Below are 25,504 nucleotides of genomic sequence, written 5' to 3'. Positions count from 1 at the left end.
TGGGATCTGGGCCACAGAAGGTGCAGTAACCTCCAGCCCCAGCTCCCTTTCCAAATAACAAAAGAAAATTCGTTTCTACCAGGGCTGGTTCCACGTGTCCCTGGGGTGACACGGAGCTGGGGCAGCCTGGCAGGACAGGGGGTGGCAGCCCCCAGCAGCTCCTGTGTCACCTCCCCAGCAGTGCCCAGCAGCCTCCCAGTGCCTCCCAGTGCCTCCCAGTGCCACAGCTCCCAGCCTGTCCCTGCAGGGGAAATCCCTGCAGATACAGGGGGCAACACAACAGAACCAAAGCTCAGAACAGGACTTGTCTGCCAGGGGCATCCTGGAGGGAAATCCCCCCTTGGCTTTACAACAACTTCCCTGTGGCCTACCAGGAATATTTGGGCTTCCCACCAGGTGCCAAGGATAAATCCATGTCCTAGAGAAATGTAAGGTGGATCATCCTTATCCTGGACAGCAATATAATCCAGAGTTTTCATTCTAATACTCAACATGTCATTCTTTCTAATCAAACCATTGTTTTGCTGAAGGTAGAGCTAAAAGGAACTACTAATTGTGTCATTTTATAATATGAAACAATCATAAACATCCTGGGGAGGAGGAATTAAAAAGAATTGCAGCTGAAAAACATTCTAAGTTCTGAATATTTCTCTTGTAAGGGGCCCAAGATAACTTCAAATGTCCAAGACTGATATATTTCAGCTGAAGTGAAGTAGTTTGGATAAAATGGAATTCAGATTAAAGGTCAACATTGCAATCTTTTGTCCAGACTTCAGTAATTTGTGTAAAATGGGACTTCTTTGTTGAATAATCCATAATTTTAGCTTTTAAGAAAGCAGACCTTAAACTTCTCAGACCATCTCTGTTTCAGAGCCATTCATTCCAGTGAATCACAGTGGATAATGGTGAGGAATTGCTAAGCAGACTGTGATGTTAACCAATTTGTGAGATGCTATATATATATAAATATAAATATATATATATATAGATAAGATTCCTTGGCAGGGAGCTCCATGCTGAATGCTTCTTGCAGCAAAGTCACAGATAGGAAGGAAAAAAGTGAAATTCTTGCTCTTAGTTTCTTTGTGGCTCTGCCGGTCTCCATTTCATCAATTAGAAAATTGCCCATTTATTCCCTGTCTGGGTCTCCTTTCATCTAGGAGATGTTTTTTTCTCCTTTTTTCTTGGAAGCAAAGGTCTAATTGTATAGCTAAAATACCATCTTTGCCCTTTCCAGGGCTGCCAGTTTGTCATTGGTGGAGAGATGGACAAGAATATTGTAAATGTCAGTGTGAACAGGCTGAGGTCTGGGTTTTCCCTCATTTTCTTCAGATTTCTTTTCAGCAGACAGATGAGTAGAATCACTTTGTTCAGAGCTGGCGTTGCAGCAGCTCTGACTCCTTTGGTGGCAATGATAAATGGCTCCAAGATATGAAATAGCTGTTCCAGCAAAGTCCATTGAGCAGAATAGAGAACAATGCCCTCCTCAATGTCATTGTACATGAGATATTCAATGATTGCCACTTTTTGCACAAGAATGTGTTCAATCAGCAAAGTACAGAGAAATCCATGGTGTTGCTTCAGCCTGAATGAGCTGGTGAGGGGGCTCAGACCTTTACCCAGCTTGATTTGGACCAGGCTCTCTCAAGTTATTAAAATGGGCTCAAATTAGAGCTGTCACCACATAGGGTGTCTGATTTTTGAAACGTGGCTTTGGGATCAGGCTCATTCCACGGGTGCTCTGGGAAATGTGCTGTGCATTTTAACTCTCTCCACCTGGGCCAGAGGGCTGGGGAGGTGCAGCTAATCTTTAACCTGATCTTCAGTTTCCCTTTTCTTCTAAAAAACACAGCAGCAATTATCCCTCAGCTGGGAATTGGAAAGCTCTTTTCCCACTTCCCACTGCAGGTCTGTGTGTGCAGACCCCAATATTGCAGGGAATGCATCTGCTGCAGCCCAGGCTGACTGCAGGGCTTCAGCAGGCTCAGGCTAGGGCAGAAAAAAGAACTTTCTGGTTTGTTGGTACGGAGATCTTTTGCCTTTATGTGTCTTCTTCCTCACCTGGGCTTGATTTTAGGGGTAATTATTTGAATTTTGACTGCATCACATATATGAACATGCAAGTTTTTGGGTCACTGACTGTGATTAGCATTTCTGGAGCAGGGAGCTGCAGAAATACTGCAAAAGGAAGCTTGAACACTTGGCATGTGTGTGTGTGTCAGGTGATGTGATGGCTGGTGGCATTGGTTATTTAAGGGATTGGAACAGTTTCAGTGATAACTATGGCCACTTTGTGCAAATCACAGTCAGTCTGCTCTCATTATTACCCCAATTATATGGAAATTAAGAGCACCCTTAGCATTTCCATATGTCCTGCAAGATTTTTATCAATGAAGATAATTTTAAGTGAGCTTTACTTGCATTGAATTTTGTTGGTACTGCCATAGGTCCTTTGGGAAAACCACTGAGTCCCTTCTGGCCAGCAGAAGACTTGGAGAAGCACAAAATAGCCAATTTTCAGACTCCTCCACTGAGGAGCCTGTCAGGCTGTGGTCTGAGAAGCTCTCACAGCATTTGGGACCACGTGCATGTGAAAATTTGGCCGTCCAGGGGGCTGTGGGTGCTCAGCAGCTCTGCCCATCTGGGCTTCACTTCTGTGCCCAGAATGAGCTGAGGGCTGGCCAGGGGGTGGTGTAGGGCAAATTAGGCAATTTGGCTCTGGGCTCATCTCAAGCCTGGCCTGAGGGGGCTGTAATCAGTCACAACTTGTGTTCAGAGTGGAGACAGTAAGTGCCTTGAGCCTGTGAATCAGAGCAAGAAGCCTCTGTTTGTTCAGGTGTAAAATGTGTCTGCAGCCTCCTTGTCCTGATTTGTCACATTATCACCCTCAGCTTCCAGTGAAGCTAGTGGCAGTTATCCAAAAATCAGGTCATGCTATCTCTGAATGATATTTTGGATTCCCGCTTATTTGCAGAATATTCCAAGGCAGCCTGTGCACAGAGCCATGGTTTCCTCAGAAAGACATGGGAGAGCACTGAAAAATGAGCTTTTTGTAATAGCCATGGAATACTGAAACACAGCCCAAAGCAGGGGCCAGTGCAAAGTATTTCCATTGCTTCAATTCCAAAACAGTCTGGTGCTCTGAGAACCACAAAGCACTTAAATCATTTTACTTCTTCCTGTGGCCCTGGGAGGTAGGGAAATGCTGGAGGAATTGAGGAATTGAGCGAGCAGTGCAGACTCCAGCCTTCAAATTGACCAGTAATTCTGAATAATCAGCTTCACGGCTGTCAGCTTCGGTTCCCAAAATTCCTTCTTCAGCTGTGGGGAGCAGTGAGGCTGCAGGAGATGGAAACACCTCGTGCTTCAGCAGCTCTGGGGAGAACTTGCATCCAGAAATGTAAATGAGCCCATCAGAGCACGGGTGGCTGTGTGTGAGCACAGTGCCTGGGCTGACCCTCAGCCATGGGGACAGGTGCACTTGCTCCAGCTCTGTTTCCAGCCTGAGTATCAAACATCTTTCCTCTCCCTTTTTGGCATTACCCCTGCACACAAACTGTCTGATGGTGGGAGTGCTGAATGTGCCAGTGCACAGTGTGTCCTGCACACACACACACACACCCAGAGGTGCTGCACAGATACACAGCCCCAGAGCAGTGCTCAGAGCCCTCTCATCCTCTCCCTCCCTTTTTCCTCCCATCCAGCTGCCCCCCAGAACGCTGCATTGGACCAGGACAGCAGTGCTGGCCATGGGATCTGCCCTGGTGCCCAACCCTCTGTGAGAGGGCAGAGCTGCCCCAGAGCCAGGCTGGCCAAAGGCAGGGAGCTGTTTGCATTTATTGCCTTTGCATAATTGATGAACTGGAGGGCTTTGACCATCATCCCTCTCTGCCAGAGGCTGGCACAGAGGGCTCTGGAGGCTGGAGCTGTAAATTGGATGGTGCACTCCAGCAAAGTCCTGGGGTCAGTGTGGGAATTCAGGAGCAGGGATGGCAGTGTTTGCTCCCAGTGCCATGTGCAGCACAGGCAGTGTTGGCAGGCACCCCAGCTGGCCCAGGCACAGAGCTGTCACTCCTGGGCACGCTGGGAGGGAGCAGGAGCAGCTTTAATGGGCTTGGCACAGCTCTCTTCCATCATGGGCACCAGTAGGGCTCGGTCCTTCGCCATATGCTGAGCTCTGGAGACAAGGTGCTGCTGGGTACTGCAGTAATTATTTGATGTGGAATTAAGCAGACCTTGAAATTAGAACTGGACTGTGGGAGAGCAGGAGGTATGGAGTTTAACACTTTGCTGGAAATGGCCTCCCACTGACAGCTCTCTGCAGATTCACTCGGGTGTGGGGAGCTCTTCTCTTGGCAAATTCAGATGTCAGGGCTGGCAAGTTCTCTCCTCCCCAGGCACCTCCACGCTGAAGGGAACACAAAAACCCTGAGCTTTTCCAAGCTTATGAGTCAGTAAAAACTACTGCAGAGATTCTTTAAATCAGACCAAACCTGGGCTAAGGGAGAGGCTGCAGAGTGCTCTGAGCACAGCTGGGTCACAGGACACTGCTCCTGTGCCTGGCCCCAGGACTGGTGGCACCTTGAAACCCTCTGAACCCTGCTGCTCCAAGGGAACTGCCCTGCTTAGACATCCCTTTTGCCCCCTTTATTCTCACTTTTGCATTCAGTCTGATCTAGACTTGGAGTTTGCCTGGAGGGTGGGCAGAGACACAAACAAAGGAGCAATTGCCCCTTTGCTCCTTGGTTTCAAACACATAGGAGGTGTGATAATGGACCCTGGGGAGCTCCTGGTGAGGGAGCTCCTGGCTCTGACCGTCCAGGGGGAGAAGGTGACAGAGCCCAAAAGCTGAATTTTTCCAATAGCTGTGAAGCAGAAATAGTAAATGGAAAATCTGTGTGACATTCATGCTTGTGACATGCTCTGTGGCTCTTGGGGATGTCCTGTGCAGGGCCAGGAGCTGGACTGGATGATCCTCGTGGGTCCCTTCCAGCTCAGGAGGTTCTCTGATTCTGTGCCCTGATTTTCATGGATTACAATCCATGAGCAAGTTTGCTTTTTGTGTAAATGCAGGGCCTTGCTCACCTTCATACCAAAATCTCAGGCAGTCCTGATGAAGCCAAAATGCATTGTATTTAGGGGGTAAGGTAGGAGTATTTTATATCAGTGCCATGCTGTCCTAGGAATGCTTTCCTTTTGTCAGTTAAGAGGACTCTTCATTAATTCAAACATTGTGTGAGGTTTTCAAAATTAAAGCTAAAATTGCCCCCTGTCTTCATGTTTCTTCTCATTTGTTTGTTACCAGAGTAAATACTCTGGTATTAAATAGGTGCAACTAGTGCTATATAAATCACTTCAGTTATTAAATAAATTTCACTTCCTTTTCTATTTGAAATCAGCTGCAAGAAGATTGTAATTTTATCTCATCTTTCCTTCATTTAAAATAAGTTTAAAAATACCTAGAAATAGTTCTTAGCTGTAATTTGTTAGTACATAGCTCAGTGATGTAGGGAAGGCACCTTTTCACCCCCTGTACTGATGAAGACAAGGGAAAAGCCAGTGAAACAGAAAAGTTATAATTAAACAACAGACAGAAGATGAGTTGATTTGTGCAAATCAAGTATGTGTATTTGTGGGAGTATTTGGCTCTGTCTGTTCACATCCCGCTGTATAGTTAACCTTTGGAATTCACAAAATATAACTAATTTCAAAGCAATTTGGTTGTCTTACAAAAATACTCAAAGATGATATAAACACATAAAGATATAAATACATAAAGATATGAGTACATACAGATATAAATACATAAAGATATAAGTACATAAAGAGCTTAACTGAGTGCTCTAAGAGCCTGACAGTCTGCTGGTCCTTGGGTAGGAAAGCCTGGGTCTCCTGTTTGGTGATGTTTTCCTTGGAAATGTTTGCCATGAGATCTGCATGGCTCAGTCTTGAGTGATGCAGAACCTCCAGCTGTAGATAGAAACAAAACAAAACCACAGAAGGAGCTGCAGGTACCCAGAATTCAAACCTGTGGGTTCCAGGGTTCCCACAGTCCTGTTTCCAACACAGCTTTTGTACTTCCAGCAAATCCAAATGTGGTTTGGGTTTTGATGCTTGTCTTTCAGAAATATTGGAGGTCTAGTTCTGCTCTATTCCTACAATAGTAAAACTTATTTAAGAACTGAGCAATGGCACTGGATAAATATCAAGACTCTCTAGAGTTACCAGTCAGCATTTTGTAAAATTGTGATGCTGGGCTACTCCCAGAGAACCTGGGGGAGGCAGTGGCTGTGGCACATTCCTGCTTCCCTGTGATTTCTGGAATCTTCACTTCAGCAGCCAAAAGCAAAGGCACAGGGTGACCTTTCCTTGTGTTCCTGGAGCCTTGCAAAGGCTCCTCTGAGTGCTGGGCACACCTGAGCATCTCCAAGGAGCCCCTGCAGCTGCTGGACTGCAGGCAGCATGAGGAGCACTGCTCCTCAAAGAAAACACACCAGCCCAGCCCTCTGAGACTGATTTTGTTCTTCCCTGATCCAGTTTGGGGGTCTGAACGTGCCCCTGCACCATCAGCTCCTGTGCCCCTGAGCAGAACTGGCAGAGGGTTTGCAAATGGCTTTGGTGTGTGCAGGGCAGGTTTTCATCATTCAAACACAGAAATGCATCCTCTGCAACAGCACTGGGGGGAATTTCCTCTCACACAGTAATGAACTTGTTCCTAAAGGTGCCAGCTGTGATGCCCAACATTTGTGAATGTATCAGCCATCTTGTTCACAGAAATATTTATCTTCTTTTTGCTGTAGCAAGCTTCTCTTACCTGTGCTTTTTCTCTTTTTGTGTTTCAGTGTGACAGCGACAGTGATCAAGAAGAAAAGGTAAGAAAGAAAATCAGTATGAGAGCAAAACTAATTTATTGGATTCCCTTATTCCTATTAATCTATTACTTATTCAAAGTTTCTTCTTGGACTAATCTAAAGCATCTCTATACAAAGAAAATTTCCGTCTCTAATTTAATTTTGGAATAGACCTCCAAGGAAAGAGAATTCTAATGAATATTTTGGAGGACACACAGTTCATCTTGAAGCATATTGATGCCATGGTCTGTGTGGGTTGTTTATGAACACCAGTCTCACCACCAACCCTTTCCATGGCTGCACTTCCCCTTGGAAGTTGTAGCAGCAACTGAGTCTGTTGGTAACCCTCACATTTGCACTTCTTAACAGTTATTTAATCACTGTTAGTGCCTGTTGTGCTTCTCTGCAGGCAAGGGCCTGAAAACTCCAACTGAAGTGTTATGGTTGATATATCTGTTTTTTAGAAATAACATTTGGAAACTGTACATTAAGTCAAGTAACAGAACTTGCTGAGCACTATCTCCATGATTTTGGGTTTCTAAGTGGGAAAGGGGAAAAAATGAATGCTGAAAGAGTCAAGCAATGGTCTCTGATGCTGCCTGTGTTTTAGAAGACTAAATTACATAGTAATTAAGAACTGGTATCCATAATGATGAATATTTTTAGCCATTATTTTGTGTTGTGAACAGACTAACCTTCTTTATTTGGAAAAACTGAAATAATTATCACAGAAAAACTGGTCTAATTTCTTTATTTCCAGGTTGGATTTTGTGATTTTTATTTGTATGTTGAGCCTTAAGGGATGTTTTGATAATGTAATCACTTTTGCCTCCTCTTTCTCAGGATAAACTGGGGAATGGAATTCAGGGGAGGGTAAAATAATGTCAGAAAATATTGTTCCTATAATGATGTTGAACAGGTTAGAGTTTCATGGGTGGTTCTGTTAACCAGCTCCAAGGCAGGCCAAGAAGAGGAGAGATGACCAGGCTGGTGTGCAGCTCACCCACCAGCCAAGTGCAAATGTGCTGCAAAATCCAGAGGGAAACAATGAGTACAAAAATCACCTTCCATGAATTTAATCAGTTTTCTACAGGGTTTCTGTAACAGGAAGGAAATTTTCAAACCATTCTGTATATAACTTCCAAAGCTTTGCCCTTCAGCTCTTTTCCCAAGTCAAGCATTTTTTCCTCATGTTTCTTAATAATTTGCTAACTATGTTAAAGAACTGCTGTTTACTTTGAAATGCAATGATTCTCCTTGCATAAGGGAACTAATCACTGGAGTTAATCAGTGTGACAACAGAAAGGGGAGGTTTTGTTGGGTTTTTGCACAGAATATTAACCTGCACTTTTCAATATGAATTTTTAATGCATTACCATTACATTCCATCCTGTGAAGTGATTATTCATTTTCAGGATGTTCCTTATGCAGAGGAAGATGATAAACTGAATTTCAGCTTCTCTGTTTATGGCACCCAGAACTAAAAGTGTAATTTCCTGTCACTGCAGCATTTATGGAGCTGAACCTCTGCCTGTTTCACTCATTTTTTTTCCCTTGCAGCCCTCCTGTATAAAAAGGCAGAGGCAGCTTTTGGGGATGGAGAGGAGATGCTGGTTCAGGATGAACAATGCAGAGACTCAATCCTGTACCTCACATAGAATACCCCAGTACTTGTGTGGGCAGGATTTAGAATCCAGATGTGTATTCTATCTCTGTGATCAATATTTTCTCTTTCCCATAATGAAATGAGATTAAATGCAGGCCCAAATATCCCTAAAAATTTAGTGCTTTTCAAATGTGTCAGAACCAGAGCCATCTTTGAGCTCCACAGCTCAGGCCCAGTTCTGAGGAATGACTGCTCACCCTGGCATATTTATTCAGGCTGTGCTGGCAGCCCAGGCAAAGATCTAAAGGCCTTGTTCTGCTGTTAATTTGAATTCAGCATATGTAGCCTGTTATAAAATGCGAGACATCATCATTTGAGCAGGTCAAGCATATTCAGATGAAGACAAATGGTGCTTATTTGATTTTCTTAAAATCAGGAAATGAAAAAAGTGCTCTCTGGAGAAATCATGTTCTGCCTGACTTAGATGATAGAGCAAGGCATGTACCCCAGATAAGAACAGGCACTGGTGGCTGGGTTTTATCTCTGAAGGACGGTGGGGACTGTCAGCTCGCTGACATGTGCATTATCCATGTCATTTTAAACAAAGTGACCTGCAGGAAAGTGCACTCTGCCGTGACGTGATAATGGGCTGCTGGATGACAGGTAAAGTACACACTATAAAGGAGGCTGTGCGTTATTCCTTTATTTAACTGACAAGTAGAAACTTCTTTTCTTCAGACAGGCAGGATCTTTTAGATCTCTTTCAATAGGACCCAGAAGATTTTTGAATTCCTGCTTTAAATAAAATAACATTTTTAGGACAAAAAGTTCCTGTGAGCACACTGCAGTGGGAGAAGGGAGGATGGTGGATCCTGTCCAAGGGAGCATTTCATCAGTGGTGCCCAACATGCCCAGTTTTCAATAAGAGCCAGGAGAGCTGGGGGTGCTCAGCAGGATTAGAGGTTTGAAGATCCTTTACCCAAATGCCTTATATCATGATGATATTGGCCCCCAGCCGTGGAGCTGTTCTGGCAGTGAATTGACAAATTGCTCTTGGTGGGACCTCACTCAGTGTGTTCTGAGCTGTGCCCCTCCCAGCAGACACAGCTTGGCCTGAAATGTTTGTGGGAAGAGGAGATCTGCTTTCCTTTAGGACTATCTCTTGCAGATTTTGATACCTTGTTGTGTACAGAATGCAGGGTTAACTGCTGCACAGCAATTCTCTACTCACTCTTCAGATGATGCAAAGGAAGCACTTTTGCTTCATTTAGGATTTTTGAGGGCAAACCCCCACTGATCCTCCATAGGAGATCCACGAGAGGTAGAAATAATGCATAGAGGTACACATTTCTGCTAGGATAAATCAAACCTGGAGTCCAGGAAGAATCCAGAGCCATTGAATGAAACAAGGCAGATCAGTGTCAGGAAAGGTGTGTGACAGATGGAGGGGCTGAAGGGTGAGCTGGTGGAAGGATGGGCCCCTGAGAGCAGCAGAATGAAGGCAGGAGCAGGAGCTGGGAGCCTGAGGAGCAGCTGGATGGAGAGGGGTGGCAATGGCAAAGGCACTGCCTCAGCCTGGTCCTTCTCCCTCACCTGGATCCGTGCCTGTCTGGCTGATATCACAGCTGATATCTGGTCTCTGCTGGTGATGGCTGTGCCTCCAATCCAGCCTTTAATTGGGAGCCACTTTCTGTCTGTGCCTGCCCTCAAAGGAGAAGTTTCTGCAGAGGTTTCTCCTGAAGAAGAAACGAGGATATTTAATTGAAACAATGATGCAGCCCCTGCTTAGCGGTGCTGTAGCTAAGGCTGTGTCAGCATCTCAATTTTAAATGACATATTTTGGGTGGATAATTTGTCTATTTATATAGATTCATGCTCCTTCACTTCAATTTGACACACAGGACTGGACTGGAGCACTCAAAGTAGACATTTCACCCTCCTGTTGCTGAAAAGTCTGAAGAGGTAGCAGGCATGTCTGTGGAGGGAGAGTATATTTGGAAGACTTGCATCAGAATGAGAAGCACTAATTCTTAGAGAGATGTCATTTTCCATCCTGGGATCCTTTCAGCAAATGCCACTGGGATTTCTTACTGAATGAGAAAAAAGTCTGGATCCCAGGGGAGCTCCGATTTTCTCCATTAAAAAGTCTGTCAGTCTTACTCTTTAAGCAGGTCTCCAGAGCTGATAACCTAAAATTAGGGCAAGCTATTGCACAGCTGACAAATTTAAGTGCAACTGTATTAGCTTTTGATATCTCGATACAATCTTATAAATTATACCCATGGTAATTAATACAATATTAAAAACATAAGTGCAAACACAAAGTTTGTCTTCTAGAAATCAAAGGAAATCTTGTTTGGAAAAGACATACAGAGAGCTCTGATAGGAAAGTCAGGTGCTAAAGATGAGGTAAGAAATGAGCTCCTGTTTCATTCTCCATCCCTACCATCTCCTCTCACCTCTCTGTTTAATTTTAAAATTAAAGGCTCCATCTGAGGCACTTCAGTAATTTTTCACTTCTTAAGAAAATGCTTCATTGATCAGGGAAGCTGCTTTGCAGTGCACACAGAGCTGGGCTGCTTCTGGCTAGAGTTGTACTTTGATGGGATGTGCAGCCTAAAAAAGCCATCCCCATTGGTGCCTTAGTGCTGTGTTTATCTCAGGAGCACCCCAGCAGTTTATGAATGCCCCTGGAACAAGGTCTGCAGGGCCCAGCAGTGTCTGGCTGCTCCTGGCTGCAGCCCAGGTGTCCCTGCTGAACTGGGCTCAGCTTTGGTGCCCCTGGTGCAGGATGGGGAGGGAGGACAGAGCCAAACCAGTGCCTGAATGTGCCTGGGGCTGGCATCTGTTCACAAGGGGAGGGTACCAAAGGGAGGGATTGGCATTAGGATGAGTGGGTGTTGTGCTTGCCAAGGAGCCTGTGCTGGTGGGACTGTGTGGCTTCATTATTGTTCTCTTTGAAAGAAAATTTTCTTCTTTGAAGAGAAAAGTACTGTGCTGTTAAAAGCACTAAGAGAGCTGAAGAGTGATGTTTCTTGAATCAGATTATTTTTAATGATAATGCTGATACATCTGATTGCTTTAAATCAGGTACAAAGAATGCCATGGCAAGTTATGGCACGGGAAATACCATAACTTGGTATTTCCCATGCCACAGCAGAGTGTATGGTATTTCCCAGTATGGTATGGGAAATACAATAAATGACTCTGCTATGCTCAGGTAAAATGGATGGGGATGGCTATTCTGCACCAAAGCATTCACACCTGCATCCTCTGTATGTTTCTGCAGCACTTTTGCCCAATTATTTTGTGTGTGGGCTTTGGAGAGACATTTTGGAGCAGCATTTTGGCAGATGTGTGTCTCCCAGTTTACTGCACAGGCTGCATTTCAGTGTTTGGTGGTTAAACAACCACACAAACAAGTGTTTATGTGTTAGTGTGTGTTTGTAGTTCTTCCCAACTTTGCAAACTTGACTGATTTAGATGGTAATAAATGCTCTGGTAAACCAAAGAGGAACTTGGGAAGGGCCTGCTGGAACCATCTCAGTGCACAGCTCTGGATAAATGCAGAGTTTGCTGGTCATGAACTTCAGGAGCCGTTTCCTCCTGCCCTGCAGAGCTGGAATGTCTCTGCTGAAAGCACAGAGCATCCTGCTCAGCTGGGCAGAGCTGCTCCCTGTCCTCCTCACCCCAAGGCACGGGTAGGACTCAGCAAATTGTCCTTTCCAGGGGAGCAGGAAGAACCCAGAACAACCCCCACCACTAACTGTGCTGGAAAATAGAATGCCAGGGTGGGCAGCTGCTTTGCACAGAGCTGTGTTCTCCCCATTCTGCAAAAGCTTTGTCATAAATGGATTAAATGGTGGTGAAATTGCTTTATGCCATCTTATATACAAATGTGATATATATTACATTTTTAGACAGGTGCAACCCACTCTCATGGGAGCAGTTGCATCAGTCTGGGATTTTTTTAGTAGGGTGCTTGGAAACAAAACTGTATTTGGGCTATTTTTCCTCGCCTCTGGGAGGAATGAGGGAAGGAAGAGTTTGGTAGCACTTCAAGGGGAAAACATCCCCGTGGATGGTGCCAGGGCTGTGGCACAGGGACAGCTGGGAACCAGCTACAATTATACCACCCCAGCCCTGCAGTGCTACAGTAATATCCCTACTCTTCTTATGGTTTAAAACTCGGCTAGGGTTTCCCTTTGGTGTTTATGCACTGCTGGAGTATAAATAATAAATTACAATTTTCCTAGTCTGAAAAACTTTAGTCATAAAGGGAACTCTGAGCATTTATTGAGCTATTGAAAGAAGGGCCTGCCATCAGAGTTGGGGTTTTTTTTCATCCTGTTCCTCACACTTCTCAACCATAAGTGCAGGAGAAATGCACTACCCAACTCCCCCAGTTCAGAAGGGAGAAGCTAGGTGAAGGTTTAATTCAGGAAAATGTGAGTCCAGACACAGAAGTGAAATTAAGTGTTAACAAAAAACATCACTACAAAGCTTCACACACTGAGATTGTAAATCTCTTCCTATTGTAGTTACTCAAGTCTGTTATTTTATGTAGTGTCACATTTAACTTATTCTCCAGCTATCACAGAATTTCAGGTATTGGAGGAACTGAACTCCTAATAAAACTGTAACAATAATAAAAAAAAACAAAAAAACAGACAGGCCTTCATCAACCCCTAGTGAGAAACTATCATTTATAGGAAGATTGATTATTATATCATATAAAATTGACGATTTATATAGTTTATATAGGAAGATTGGGGGTGGTTTTTAGATAAAACTTCAAAATGTAAAGTGTATCAACTCCAGCCTAGTAAGGAGAAGAAAGAAATTGGTGTGTGGCCTTAGGTTGTGTGAGAGATTGATGTTTCTCCCAGTCAGGGAACAGCAGGGAACCACTGGGGGGTTCCTGTGGGTTGGGAGGCCCTGAGGTTCCTGAAGGCTCAATCTGGGCTTTATCTGGGAGCTCTTGGGGGGCTGGTGGGGGGATCCTTGGCCTGCCCAGATCAGATCTCTGGGTTCTGGGGCACAGGTTGGGCTGGCACACGAGGGCTGAGGAGCTGCCAGGCCATTCAGCCCCTCTGTGCTCCAGGAAGGGCAAAGCATTGCTCACAGGAGGGAGCTGCAAACTCCTCGGATGGTGGCTACCAACCACCACGTCTGGCAAACGAGGGGAAACAGTGGCTGAGAACCCAATTTCAATCAATTACTTCAGGCCGTGGGATACTGCTGTCTTACTGTTTGGCATATATTTATTTTGGCTAAGGGTAGGATTAGAGCCACCATTCCTCAGTATTATTCCAAAAACTATTTCTGCAAAGCTGGGATGTTTCCCACAAGGGCGATTTACCCTGCATATTTGTACAGGTGTTGTCTTTTTAACTCTGCAAAACGCAGCACCTTCACCTTGCCCCAGGGGTGAAAGATCACCCAGGCTCTCCCTGCTAGCCAGGCTCCGGCAATCGGGAACTATTCCTTACTGTTTAAGGCCCATTAGGAGGGAAGATAAGGCTCCTTTTTATTCATTTGCCGTGCCACACAGAGGGCCCCCGCGGTTAGAGTGGCAATAAAGCGAGCCCAGCGTGTTTGCTGTGAAGGATGCGGTGTTTGCAGCTTGGCCCGCTCCGGGCCGGTCCCGTCCTTGGTCACTTTGTCACCGGCACAGGGACCCTGGGCCCTCCTGCCTCTCCCCTCCCCAAGCCCCGCTCCCCTTCCCTTTTTCTTTTTCTTTTTCTTTTTTTTTTTTTTTTTTTGGTACCCATTTCGTGTAGAAAATTTGTATTTACTTTGGGAGTGTAATTTGTTCCTCCTGGATAATGTGACCCTTAGCGGAGCTGGATCATGGGTTAGTTGAAGTGATATTTTCCGCTAATGGTAGTCGTACATCATTGCTGTCAGCTCGGGTTAGGAGGCAAGCACATTACAGCTCCATTTTACCTCTGCAGGCATCTGGGATTATTTGCCATAACTGAGTATGACATGACCACACTACAGAGTGCATTAAAATTTTACTAGCTGCTCAGGCAAGTTCCTTGGCTCCAGCCTGCCTGCAGGCAGCCGCGGTGACGGATACCTCGGAGCCCCTGACTTGCTGCACCAAGGATACTCAATGTCAACAGCCCAAGCAGGTTTTGCTCTCCCCAGGGCCCGAGCCCAGCTCCTGGCAGTGAGTAAACAATGCAGAGCTGGGGCAGGGCAGGGCAGGTTGGCACAGGTGCCCCTCCGAGGGTCCCTGATGCACTGGAAGCCCCAGCACTGTCACATCAGTGTCTTGAGACACTGCTCAGCCACCAGGGCTTACAAAGTGTCACTTGCAGGCTGTCTCGTGGGGATAAAAATAAAATCCTTGTATGAAGATTCAAACTGATAGCAAAAAGCATCCAGGGCTGTGGAATGGTACGTGTTAAATGTGTAACAGGCATGGAGCATGGTGCATAACCAGTATGGAACATGCAAATGCAGCAAATGCTGATGTTATGAGTGCATGCTCATGTTGCACTCGATTTTCTGCTCTGTGCATATGTGCAGAGTCATATTTACATCTGTAGCAGCACACACCTGTGCCCAGTATTTTAATTTTTTATCATTTTTATATAAGCAATCACTAGATTCAAACAGGACTTTAGAATACCAGCCATAGCTTATGTGTATGTGCATTATTTTGCAGCATGTGTTTTCATGTATACAGATGCCTGCTATGAAAATCATAGACATTGCTTTCATTGAACATATCTGTTTATATAGATGTACATTATTTGCAATGTGTCTGTTTGAATATATTGACATTCCAAATTAGAGGTATAGCTATACAGACAAATGTGTGCTGAGGAAACCTGGGGGAGAGGTTAAATTGAACATAGTAGTGGTTTTAAATGCTTCTTGAAAAAGCATAATATATACCCCATGATAATTTTATTGCAGCCTCCTGGTGGTTTTATAAATGTCTACAACACACGTCTGTGCTGCCCACAAGCTCTCCTCCCTACAGCAGCACTAATATCTATAATAATTTCAGGCAAAAGGTACATAGTTATAGAGGGTGTTTCTGCAAGGTAAGCAGGGATTCTGTGTGTTTGAAATCCTCCAAGCTGGTCTCTCTGTCCTCATTCTGTTGTTCTGTGAATTAGCAGATGGAGGAAGAATGGAAAATCCCCAGTTTTGTTTGTTGAGCTTTTTTGTTTTCTCTTTTGAAGTGTTTAATTGCATTTGTATTCACTGTGAGAGGAGAAGAGGGATGGGGTGGGCAGCTCTTGGGCTTGTTGGGGGATGATTGTCTGGGCTCACAGAGTCATGGAATGGTTTGTGTTGGAAGGGACCTTAAAGATCATCCCATTCCAACTCTAGAGTGCCCTGAATCCCCACCTTTCCCTGTTCAACTCTGCCATTCCATGTGCACTCCACTTTTTCTGGAGTGTCCAAGGCCAGGTTGCACAGGGCTTGGAGCACCCTGGGATAGTGGAAGTTTTCCCTGCCCGTGGCATGGGGGGAATGGGATGGGCTTTAAGGTCACTTCCAGCCCAAACCACTCTGTTTCTGTGATCCAGAGCCAAGTTTCAGGATGTGATACTGATTTGCAGGTTTTTTGGTATAACACATTCTTGGCAATAAATATTCCCATCCTAATTGCAACACTCGGAGCCAAACTTTATTATATGCCCAAGAGTTTTACCTGTGCCTGGATTGTTGGATTTGATTCTCAGTAGGAGAGGAGAGAAGAAGAGATTAAAGATTAAAGCTGGTGATGTGCTCAGTGCTGTACAAGAAACAGAAGAGACACTTTCAGACATCTCTAAGGATAACATGCAAATTCCTAAAGCCTTCCCAGCAGCTTAGATCACAGTAAGAAAGACATTCCAAATGATAGATAGTTTTGCTTGTTCACTTTATAGTGTTACATCTTCTTTTTTATGTGTAGCAAAACTTTTATCAAAGTGGCTCCATGAAGGGAGTACGTGGGAATGCCAGGCAAGATTTCACTTTCAGGTGCCACTGGCACAGAGTGAGTGAAATCACAGAGTGGTTTTCTGATCTTGCACATAGCAAGTTGTGATTTCAAACTCAGGGAAGATCTGTGTCTGTGTCTGCACACAGTGCATGTGCCCACATGCTCTCTCTGTCCTGAAAGATGAGAATTTTAAACTTAATTTAGAATGTTTGAGCTGATCTCTGAGTAGGCTGAGAAGTTTTGTCTGTTATTTCACACAAGTCTGTACACAATCCACACAAAAGTAAGATGAGATGTCCTGAAAGGAAATCTGTGTCCTGAAAGGTGCAATTCTTGTGGTCAGCACAGCCCCATGGAGCTGCTGTTGGATTGATGTGAGCTGTGGAGCTGTGCTGCTGGTATTGATGAGTGGGCACGTGTGATCTGTGTGTGTGGAGACAGACAGAAATTCAGTCTGTGGATCTTGGAGTCTGGCCATGGCCAAACATATCTAGGTTATACAAAGTGTTCTTTAAGGATTATATGTTATTCAAGCATAATATTCATATACACTTTATGCTCTTGAATAACATCTGTTTTTCATTACAAATCAGGTTTTATAATCATGTATGAGGCATGTTCCCCATTCCTGAATGTCTGTTCTCACTTTTCCTTGAAAAAGAAAAGGCTTGGGATTGAGAGCTGAGAAGGTGAGACATTTCTTTGGAAGTTTCTTTAGAAAGAGAAGAAAAAAAAATACATATAGAACAAAGTTATGGCAGTTATTTAATGGTTTTAATAGTCTTGGAGGCCACAACACATGTAACCATCTCAGGTTTCTCACAAACATATCCAAGGACAGGCTGAAAACAAGGAGACAGGAAATTAAATGCATGCACTGATGAATTGAGAAGGATTCCAGCAAGGACCGTGCTGGTTCTCTAAATACTTCTCTCCACGTGGCTCAGGGAGGGCACTGTGGACCTGGAAGTGGTATAACACAGCTACCATGTCTCTTGGATTCCACAAATTCCCCAAGCAGGGCAGAAGTGAGGAGAATAACACGTGGTTTGAATTAGAGTTGGGCCTGCAGGTACAGCAGAGCAAAGATCATTCTGGGCTTTCATCTTCCACTTAATCCAGGGCAGGTTTGGCAAAACCTCTCCTTCCCTCCTCCCTTGGGGCATTGCCAGCCAAGGAAAGCCCTTGTCCCAAAGCCTCTGCTGCTCTGTCACCCTCCTGTGAGCCCCTGGGTTCTTTGTTGGCAGGAGATGAGATGGCAGAGATGTTCTGAGTTAGGGAGTGCAAGTTTCTAGAAACCAAACCCTGACCCTGGCTGTTGTTGGTGGGGAGCTCCATGAATGTGCTGGAAGCATCTCAGAAAGCACCACACAGAAGGAAAACAGGAAAAGCTCCAAACAAGGTTATCTGACAACGGGCAGGCTCTGCCAGGCTCCCAGTGTGGGCACACTCTGATGTGGCTACTGGTCTGCACACTGGGAGCTACTGGGGAGCTGGGAGTGTGGGAGAATCGGTTTAAGGTGAACCTGATGCGCTTTCCTTTGGAAATGAGGGTCAGCCTGTGGGCACTGACTCCTGCAGGCCTTTTTGTGACCTCTGTGAAAAGTCTGGAATCACTTGCAGGCATTAAAAGATGCCTGGTTTGTCATTTTCTTTTAGTAGGAAACACCAAAAAAGACCTTTTTGTCTTTAAAAATTGCCTGGGCTTTGTAAAATTCATGCTGATCTCTCTCCTGAAAATGCACCACTGAATTTCTGGGCTTTGCAGGCTGCCTCAACATCCTATCTCAGCTGACTCTGGACAGGCAGACAATATTAAACAAGGTTGTTCATTCATAACAAAAGCATCCTAATTGAGTTACATTATTACATTAACTGTAGCAATCAGATTGAACCAAATCACTGAGCGATAATGTCATTTGCCAGGGTATCATTTGTAGGAACCAGTTGTCCTGTAAGATGCAATAACTCACTTAATCCTGTGGAGTTTATGGTGACTTATGTATCATACCAAATTCCTTACTTTCAGGGAAAAACTGAGCAGTTAATGCATGGCTGTGAATGTGCAAGTGATGAATTTATAGAGAAACATTTAGCAGATCCTAGACAAACTGAAGAATGAGTGATAGTCTATAATAATCTCAGAGAAAGGGGCTGTTCTAGGAACGGGTAAGACATGAAACATTTTCAAACTGTGAACTTCTGCCAACACATGGGTGGTTCAGTTTGTTTCAGGGGCTGATAGATGGCTGCTTTATTGGCTCTGAGCTGCCCATGGAGCACAAATCCTCAGCCAGAGACAGGGAAGGAGGATAGAGGTGAATTTTGGACTCTGCATGCCAAATGTTTGCAAGCAACCTCATTTAGAAAACTTGGTTTCTGATGGCATTTTTCTGTGCTGCCAGGACACTGCTGGGGATTGCTGTTAATGCACTTGGGGATTTTTTCATTGTTTGGTTCTGTAAAATCATGAGGAGAGGAGAGGAGAGGAGAGGAGAGGAGAGGAGAGGAGAGGAGAGGAGAGGAGAGGAGAGGAGAGGAGAGGAGAGGAGAGGAGAGGAGAGGAGAGGAGAGGAGAGGAGAGGAGAGGAGAGGAGAGGAGAGGAGAGGAGAGGAGAGGAGAGGAGAGGAGAGGAGAGGAGAGGAGAGGAGAGGAGAGGAGAGGAGAGGAGAGGAGAGGTGTCAGACAGTTCAGAACAGAGGGATGGGATTTGGGACAGGCCAGGGTCAGCCCCCCTGAGGTCCCCAAGGGGGGCACACTCTGGTGGCAGCACTGGAGCCACCCAGCCTCCCAGCTCATCTCCTCCTGGGCCCTGCTTTGTTCCTGGCCTGCAGGAGCATTTCAACCCCCAGGAACTGAGTTTGCCTCAGGCATTGATATAAGCTCAGTGCTGCAGCCTGGCAGTGTGTTCCTCCTTCCTTTGGTGTGGCTCTGGTTCCAACCTCGTGGCTGCAGCTCCATCAGTCACAGAGTGAGGGGGGTTCATCACCTCACACTCCTGAATCCTGCTTCCCACTTTACCTGCTGGTGGGAGCTAAGAGTCCTTGTGCAAAACCCTTCCAGCCCCTCCACTGCCCTGAGCTGAAAAGGGAGAATGTAAATGTTCTATAAATATTTTATTATGTTAAAAATATTTATATAAATAAATTATATTCAAATTAAATTATATATTATAATATTATAATATTATAATATATATTATAACATATATTATTATATATATTATATATTATAATATTATAAATTAAATTAAATTTTGTTTAAAATAAATTTTATTTATTTATTTCTAAACTATATCTATTTATATATTTACATATTTTAATATATTTATTAGAAATTTTATTTATTTCTTTTTATTTATAAAATAAATTATTATTTCTGTAAATAAACTCCTCCAGCCCTGTGCAGTGCAGCCCCTGCTCTTGGTTACACTGCCAGGGTCACTTTGCTGATGGTGCCAGTGCCCACAGCAAGGCAGGAGGGCTGCTGGATGGGGTCAGTGCTAGGGGGCTCTACAAGGATGGGCAGTTGTTTTGAATATGGCAGATAACCACAGCATCTTGTACTGCCAGGAAAATACAAACATGCTGCAGGATGGTAGTTATGATGTTAGTGTGTCCTCAGAAATGCAATGGAAGAGCAGCTCCACCAGACTTCTGCAGGATCACCAAGGAGCTTCTGTTTCTCTCTCCTGGTCCAAGAACAAGAGCAGCTCTGACCTTATTCCTTGCATGGTCTTTGTGGCTCCATTTCAGTGTAAACATAAGGTTCAAGACAGGAGACATTTGGTAATAGAAGCCTGAAATCCAAGTAATTTTCTACTATTTTTGTACTGCTGTTTCTTGGAGCAGCCCTCAGAAACCCTGTCCACACTGGGTTCCTTTGGACCTAGGCATGGTGCAGACAGACAGAGAGAAGCCATCCTTACTCCCAAATCTTTTGATATAAATTAATGATATTGTATGCCAATAAGGGGGAATTAAATACAAGGAAAAGCAAACTTTGAATGGGGAATGGTTTGGGTTGGAAGGGACATTAAACATCATCTTGTTCCACCCTCATCCCCATGAATCAATAAATCATTCAAGTCAGGAAATACAAGTCTCCCAGATCCCATGCCCAGCATTCAGACTTTTGCTTTGTTTTATTTCTGGTTTTGCTTTGTTTTATTCCTTTTTTTTTTCAGTTTAGGGGCTGCTGTTGGTGATTTGTGTTTTCCTTTTGAACCAGGGCTGCCCAAGTGCCATGGGGACAGGAGATGGGGGGGTCAGGGTGTTCTCCAGGACATTCTGGGGCCCAGCAGTGGTTCCTGAGGTCAGAGATCTCCAGGATCCTCTGATGCTGCTTGTTTTCATCCCAGCCAGCATTCCCTGGGGCAGAAGGCTGCCCTGTGGGAGGTTTGCTCACAGAGCATCTCCCAGGGCTGCTGGGCTGCAGGGCTCCTGCCCTGCCCACAGCTCTGACCAGCCTCTGTAGGACTGCTGCCTTTTAGGATTCACCCCCTTAAAACCCACTGTGGCATGCCTGAAGCTGTGATTCTTGGCCCAGAATGTGATGTCTGGGGGCCCTGGGGCAGGAAAATGAGAGGTGAGCATTGTGCATTCCTGGGGTTTTAGCTGATGTAACAACTGGGGCACTTTCTATGTTTCTTTTCTGTGCCTGATTTGTATGTATGGTTACAAAATACTTATTTAAATTAATGATTGTCTTTAAGTAATTTAATGCTTGTTTTTGTTAATGGGAAACCTGACTAAAGAGCTTTCAGTGAGCTGCTGTAGCAAATCATTACACACTCCCTGCTACTTCCTGTGGTCACATTAATCAGAATGGACTCATTGGCTACTAATGCAGATGCTGCATGCAATTCAGCATAAATTTTATTGTAATTTACCAATAATGAGTGTCCACTTATTCTAAAGTGCTAATGACACAAAAAATGAATTCCATTTGGTGTAGGGGTCACCCTACTTTTACTGACACTGAGGAAAATAGAATGGTTTGGATGGAAGGGACCTTAAGGACCCTCCAGTTCCAGCGGGTGCTTCACAGCTCAAAATGGCCACAGTGCTCCAGGGACATGAGCCCAGCAGCATTTCTGCAGGTATTTCTTTAAACACAGGTGGTGTAGGGACTGGTTTCCTTTCTAGGTTTAGGGACAATGGCTGTGTGTCATTTGGGCTGGGCTGTGGGGTGGATTGCATCACCCTGGAAAAGCAGGAAAGCTGATGCTTTGGACTGCTAGAACAGGCAGAAAAATCAGAGTGACTCTGTGACTCCATGAAATAGGCTGAGGGGGCTGAGCTGAGCAGTGGTATGTGTTTTTCCAGCAGGAATAAAGGACTGAAGCTGAAAATGCTCTTTACTCTGCCCTTTTTCACAGGGGAATGGCACATTTTTCTGGAAGTTCATTCTTATTCATAAGACTATTTTCTCTACATAAATTCACTAAGGTTTCGTCAAAACTTCCCATAACCATATTGCTCAATATATCATCTGTTTACCACAATATTTGCCATCCCAGCTAAATACATTAAAAATACTACATAGAATAATACATAGAAAATTACTAGATGAACAGGAACCAAGTCACATTTAAGTGGTGTGTTAAGGATGTTTTGTGAGCTAACAGCAAGTCCTAGAACCAAAGCACCCCCTGTATAACATGCACTTCAAAATGAAGCTCTTCTGCTGGAAACATGAAGCTGTGGGCTGCAGAGAATAACAAGCTGGAGCTGGAAGTGGACAAGAGTAAACGCTTCGATTCACATTGAAATGATTTCTCCTGCCTAGTATAATTTAACCTGCCCACACTGCTAAACTTCTGTATTACACAGTCCTGTCAGACTGTCAGGAGGAATGATAAGCCTCCTGGAAGCCTCAGCCTGTTTCACAGGGAGAGCATTCCAGCCAGCATTTCCTTGCACATTTTTAAGATTTTTAGCTTGGTCTCTCAAGTATAAAGAATACCCTACTTCATGACCCCAGCCTCTTGTTAGTTGATAGATGAAATCTTTTCTTAAGCTGAGTCCCTTGTCTATTATGTTTGCAGAATTCAAGGTTTCTCTTTAAGCTTCCTGGCTTACTGCCAGAAGTCCATGGCTTTGTTACCCAAAGAAATTGCCTTTTTATTAACAGGAAGAGGATCTCTGCAATCCTGTGGCAAAGGTGTCAATCTGCTTCCAGGTGAGGGAGAACAATTTTAAAAGTGTGATCTCATACTTTGCCACTGCCAATAACTACAAAAGAAAAAAATAGCAAAGAATTGTTGTGGTGGTTGGGGCTTTTTTGTTTGACTGGTTTTTTTAATTTGAAAAGCTGGGATGTAAGAGAAAAGCAAAATACAAACTGTAGTAATTTTTGTGTTTTCCATGTTCTTTTTATCTCAAATTTCTCATCACTATAACCTGTAGTCTGCATACCCAGGAAAAGAACACATAAAGTAAGCTGGGCTTTGGCTTCAATCTCATCTCAAGAACTTGTGCTGTAAAACAAAGAAACTCCTTTCACATGCACATCTCGGTAAATTGTGTTCTGCAGCACCTGAGCAGGGTTTCCTCCTGAGGAGGAATATTCCCTGTGCCACCAAGGCTGGAACCTGGCCACTGCAACAGCTCAGCTGCTCAGGACTGTGCATCACCACTGATTTCTCTGTGTCAGAGTTTTACCTCTGCCTTCCAAGGGAAGGAAATCAATCAAGTGAGGCTTCCTAGGGATTCTCATGTAAGAACTTCAGGGCTTTTTCATGTGACTGCTTCCTCAGGACCCAGCAGCAGAAAAAGATTCCAGGCCACAGCTAATCAGACAAGTGATTCCACTTACCTGAAGTATCAGAACTAGTTAGGAAGAGATCCCTCTAGCAGGAGGCATTCATGCTTATCTGTAGATGTTGTTAAAGCCTTTTTTTCTCTTTAGACTATGACCAGCTACTGCACTTTTCTGAATTTCAGTAAAGGTGGAGAATAATTGAGAGGGGTGGAAATAATTAATTTCAGCACCAATTGAGAACCAGTTGCAGTGACAGATACTTTATTTCACCTTTTTGCAGGAATCACTGTGTAAGAAAACTCCTAAGCACATTTTCACAAGTGCAGAAACATTAATTCACATCTGTAAGAGACTGAGAGGCAGAAGGCCCCAGCAATATGCTGAGCAATAAACCACCACAGGGTTATTTAACTGATTGCTACCTACAGGACTTGGATAAATTTCTAAGGACATGAAGAACAATGAAACAGAGAAGCAGGAAAAAGGGAATTCAAGATAAAGCACATTTTGAAGAGCTCTTTAATTAGTTACTTTAATTAGTTACAGATTCATATTCTAGTGTGTGTGATTTCCCACCACCATAAAAGCATAATGAAAGATTCCCATGTAAAATTCTCCTTCCCCCACTGTGGAGTGTCTTGCTTTAAAATCCACACTAAGTACCATCACATTCCCTTCCTTCTTTTGCTAATATTGACCTTGTAAGGGGCTAGACTTGCAGTTGTTATAAATCAGTCCAGCACTGATTGCTACTGAGCTTTCTTGATTTGCATCAGCTAAGGCTCCAGCCTGAGTGCATCCTCTGAGCATGAAATGAAGACAGAAGTCAGTGCTAAATGAAGTTGACCCTTTCCTTTAATCTGCAGTCAGTGGAGGGGCTCCTGAAATTTGAATTGCCAGGGCTGTGTCATTTGTGTCCCTTGCACAGTCACAGTTCAGGTCACACTGCCAGACTGCCTGGCTAAAGCCTGATTGAAAACCTGAGCATGTTTGTTCTTGCCCCATTTTTATATCTGGGATAAAAAATTATCTCAGTGCCCTTGCTCAGGTGTCAGGACAGTTAACAGGGACGTAAAACCTGCAATCCATCTCATGAACTGCACTTCTCCCTGGCAGAGCAAATCTCTCCTGGTCTTGCTCCTAACAAATCCAGCATCTTACCTCTTTTTGCACATTCTAACATGAATCACTTGTAGTTTAAAACTCTAAAAGAAGGTGATGGCAGTGTAACCACTGTGGTCTTCATAAGAAGGGTTGTGCTATGGCAAATTCATCTGCAGGGGGGTTTGTGTGTATCTTTTAATATTCAGTAGCCAGCCAGATCTCATCTGATGTTCTCTCAGAAATGTGGGATCCTTTGTGGGTTTGTTACCTCATGTTAAGCATTTCCCAGGAGTGTTGAAGTGCTTAATGCTGAGATATCTTTGTGGTTTTCAGCTCAAGTTCTGATTGTGAAGACGTGAAGGGAAGAAATGACTGGGAGGATTTGCCACCTGGTTTCATTTGAACAATTGCTTTTCCCCTTGGTCAGATGTGGGACAGAACAGGGATCACCTAAATGTAGATAGATTGCAGTAACACATGACAGTTCTTTATTGGTTTCCATTACCTATGCTCCCCAGAGGAAAGGACAGCTAATACTGTATATTTTTTAACATAAACCAAAGGGAAGGAGAAGCCAGTGCATATGAAACCATGGCTCTTTATTCTCCATATGCACTGAATTGAATTGCAATTTCCTCCTTTCATTTTCTCCTGGCTCTCTGCATGTCAGAGCAGCCAGGTATGTTTGTAGTCCTTCCCCAGCAGATGATCACTGAAGGCCCACAGGTAATGAGTGGACACACGTGGAGCAGTGGCAGGGTTTTCAGGCACAGCTCTGCTAATGAATTGATGGTGCTACAAAAAGGCTGGGGGCAGCCAGGCCCCCTCTGGGCAGGAAAACTTTTGCATGCTCCCATTTGAGCTTATTGCAAACCCTTTCTGTCTCTGTTGTAGGTATTTCACACCTTTATTTAGATATTTCTTTCAGCCTTCTCATTGTGTCCATATATAAATTCAAGATCTGTGTATCTGAGGAGCTCACAGTCAGTGCTTTCCCTTTGCAGGCACCAAAATTGGGCTTCTCCCTTCTGCACATCATTACCAGGTGGGGAAAGCAGCATTTGGGAAAGGTTTTCAGAGGTGCCAGAAACAATATGAGGTCTCAGTGAAGGAGGAGCAAATCTGTGTCCCATTTTCTCCTTTTCTCTCTCTCGTTTCCTCCTTTTCTCCCTCTCTCCTTCTCCCCACCCCCTTAACAGGTTTTCTAGCTGTTTCTTTGA

General features: G+C 44.3%; 1 protein-coding gene across 2 annotated transcripts in view; it reads left to right on the top strand.

Annotated features, from left to right (window-relative positions):
• The window catches only part of AUTS2 (activator of transcription and developmental regulator AUTS2), an 805,862-nt gene that overhangs the window by 558,421 nt on the left and 221,937 nt on the right, over positions 1 to 25,504 (top strand). For both annotated transcript variants that reach the window (XM_066563240.1, XM_066563239.1), the window contains exon 5: positions 6,843 to 6,872. In XM_066563240.1, coding sequence (XP_066419337.1) covers positions 6,843 to 6,872 — 30 coding nt within the window. The remainder of the gene's footprint in view (positions 1 to 6,842; positions 6,873 to 25,504) is intronic.

The sequence above is a fragment of the Molothrus aeneus genome, chromosome 20 (genome assembly GCF_037042795.1).
Source record: "Molothrus aeneus isolate 106 chromosome 20, BPBGC_Maene_1.0, whole genome shotgun sequence".
In the NCBI taxonomy this organism is placed as follows: Eukaryota; Metazoa; Chordata; class Aves; order Passeriformes; family Icteridae; genus Molothrus; species Molothrus aeneus.
Note: the sequence above shows the minus strand (reverse complement) of the source record. Positions and strands in the feature narration are given on the sequence as shown.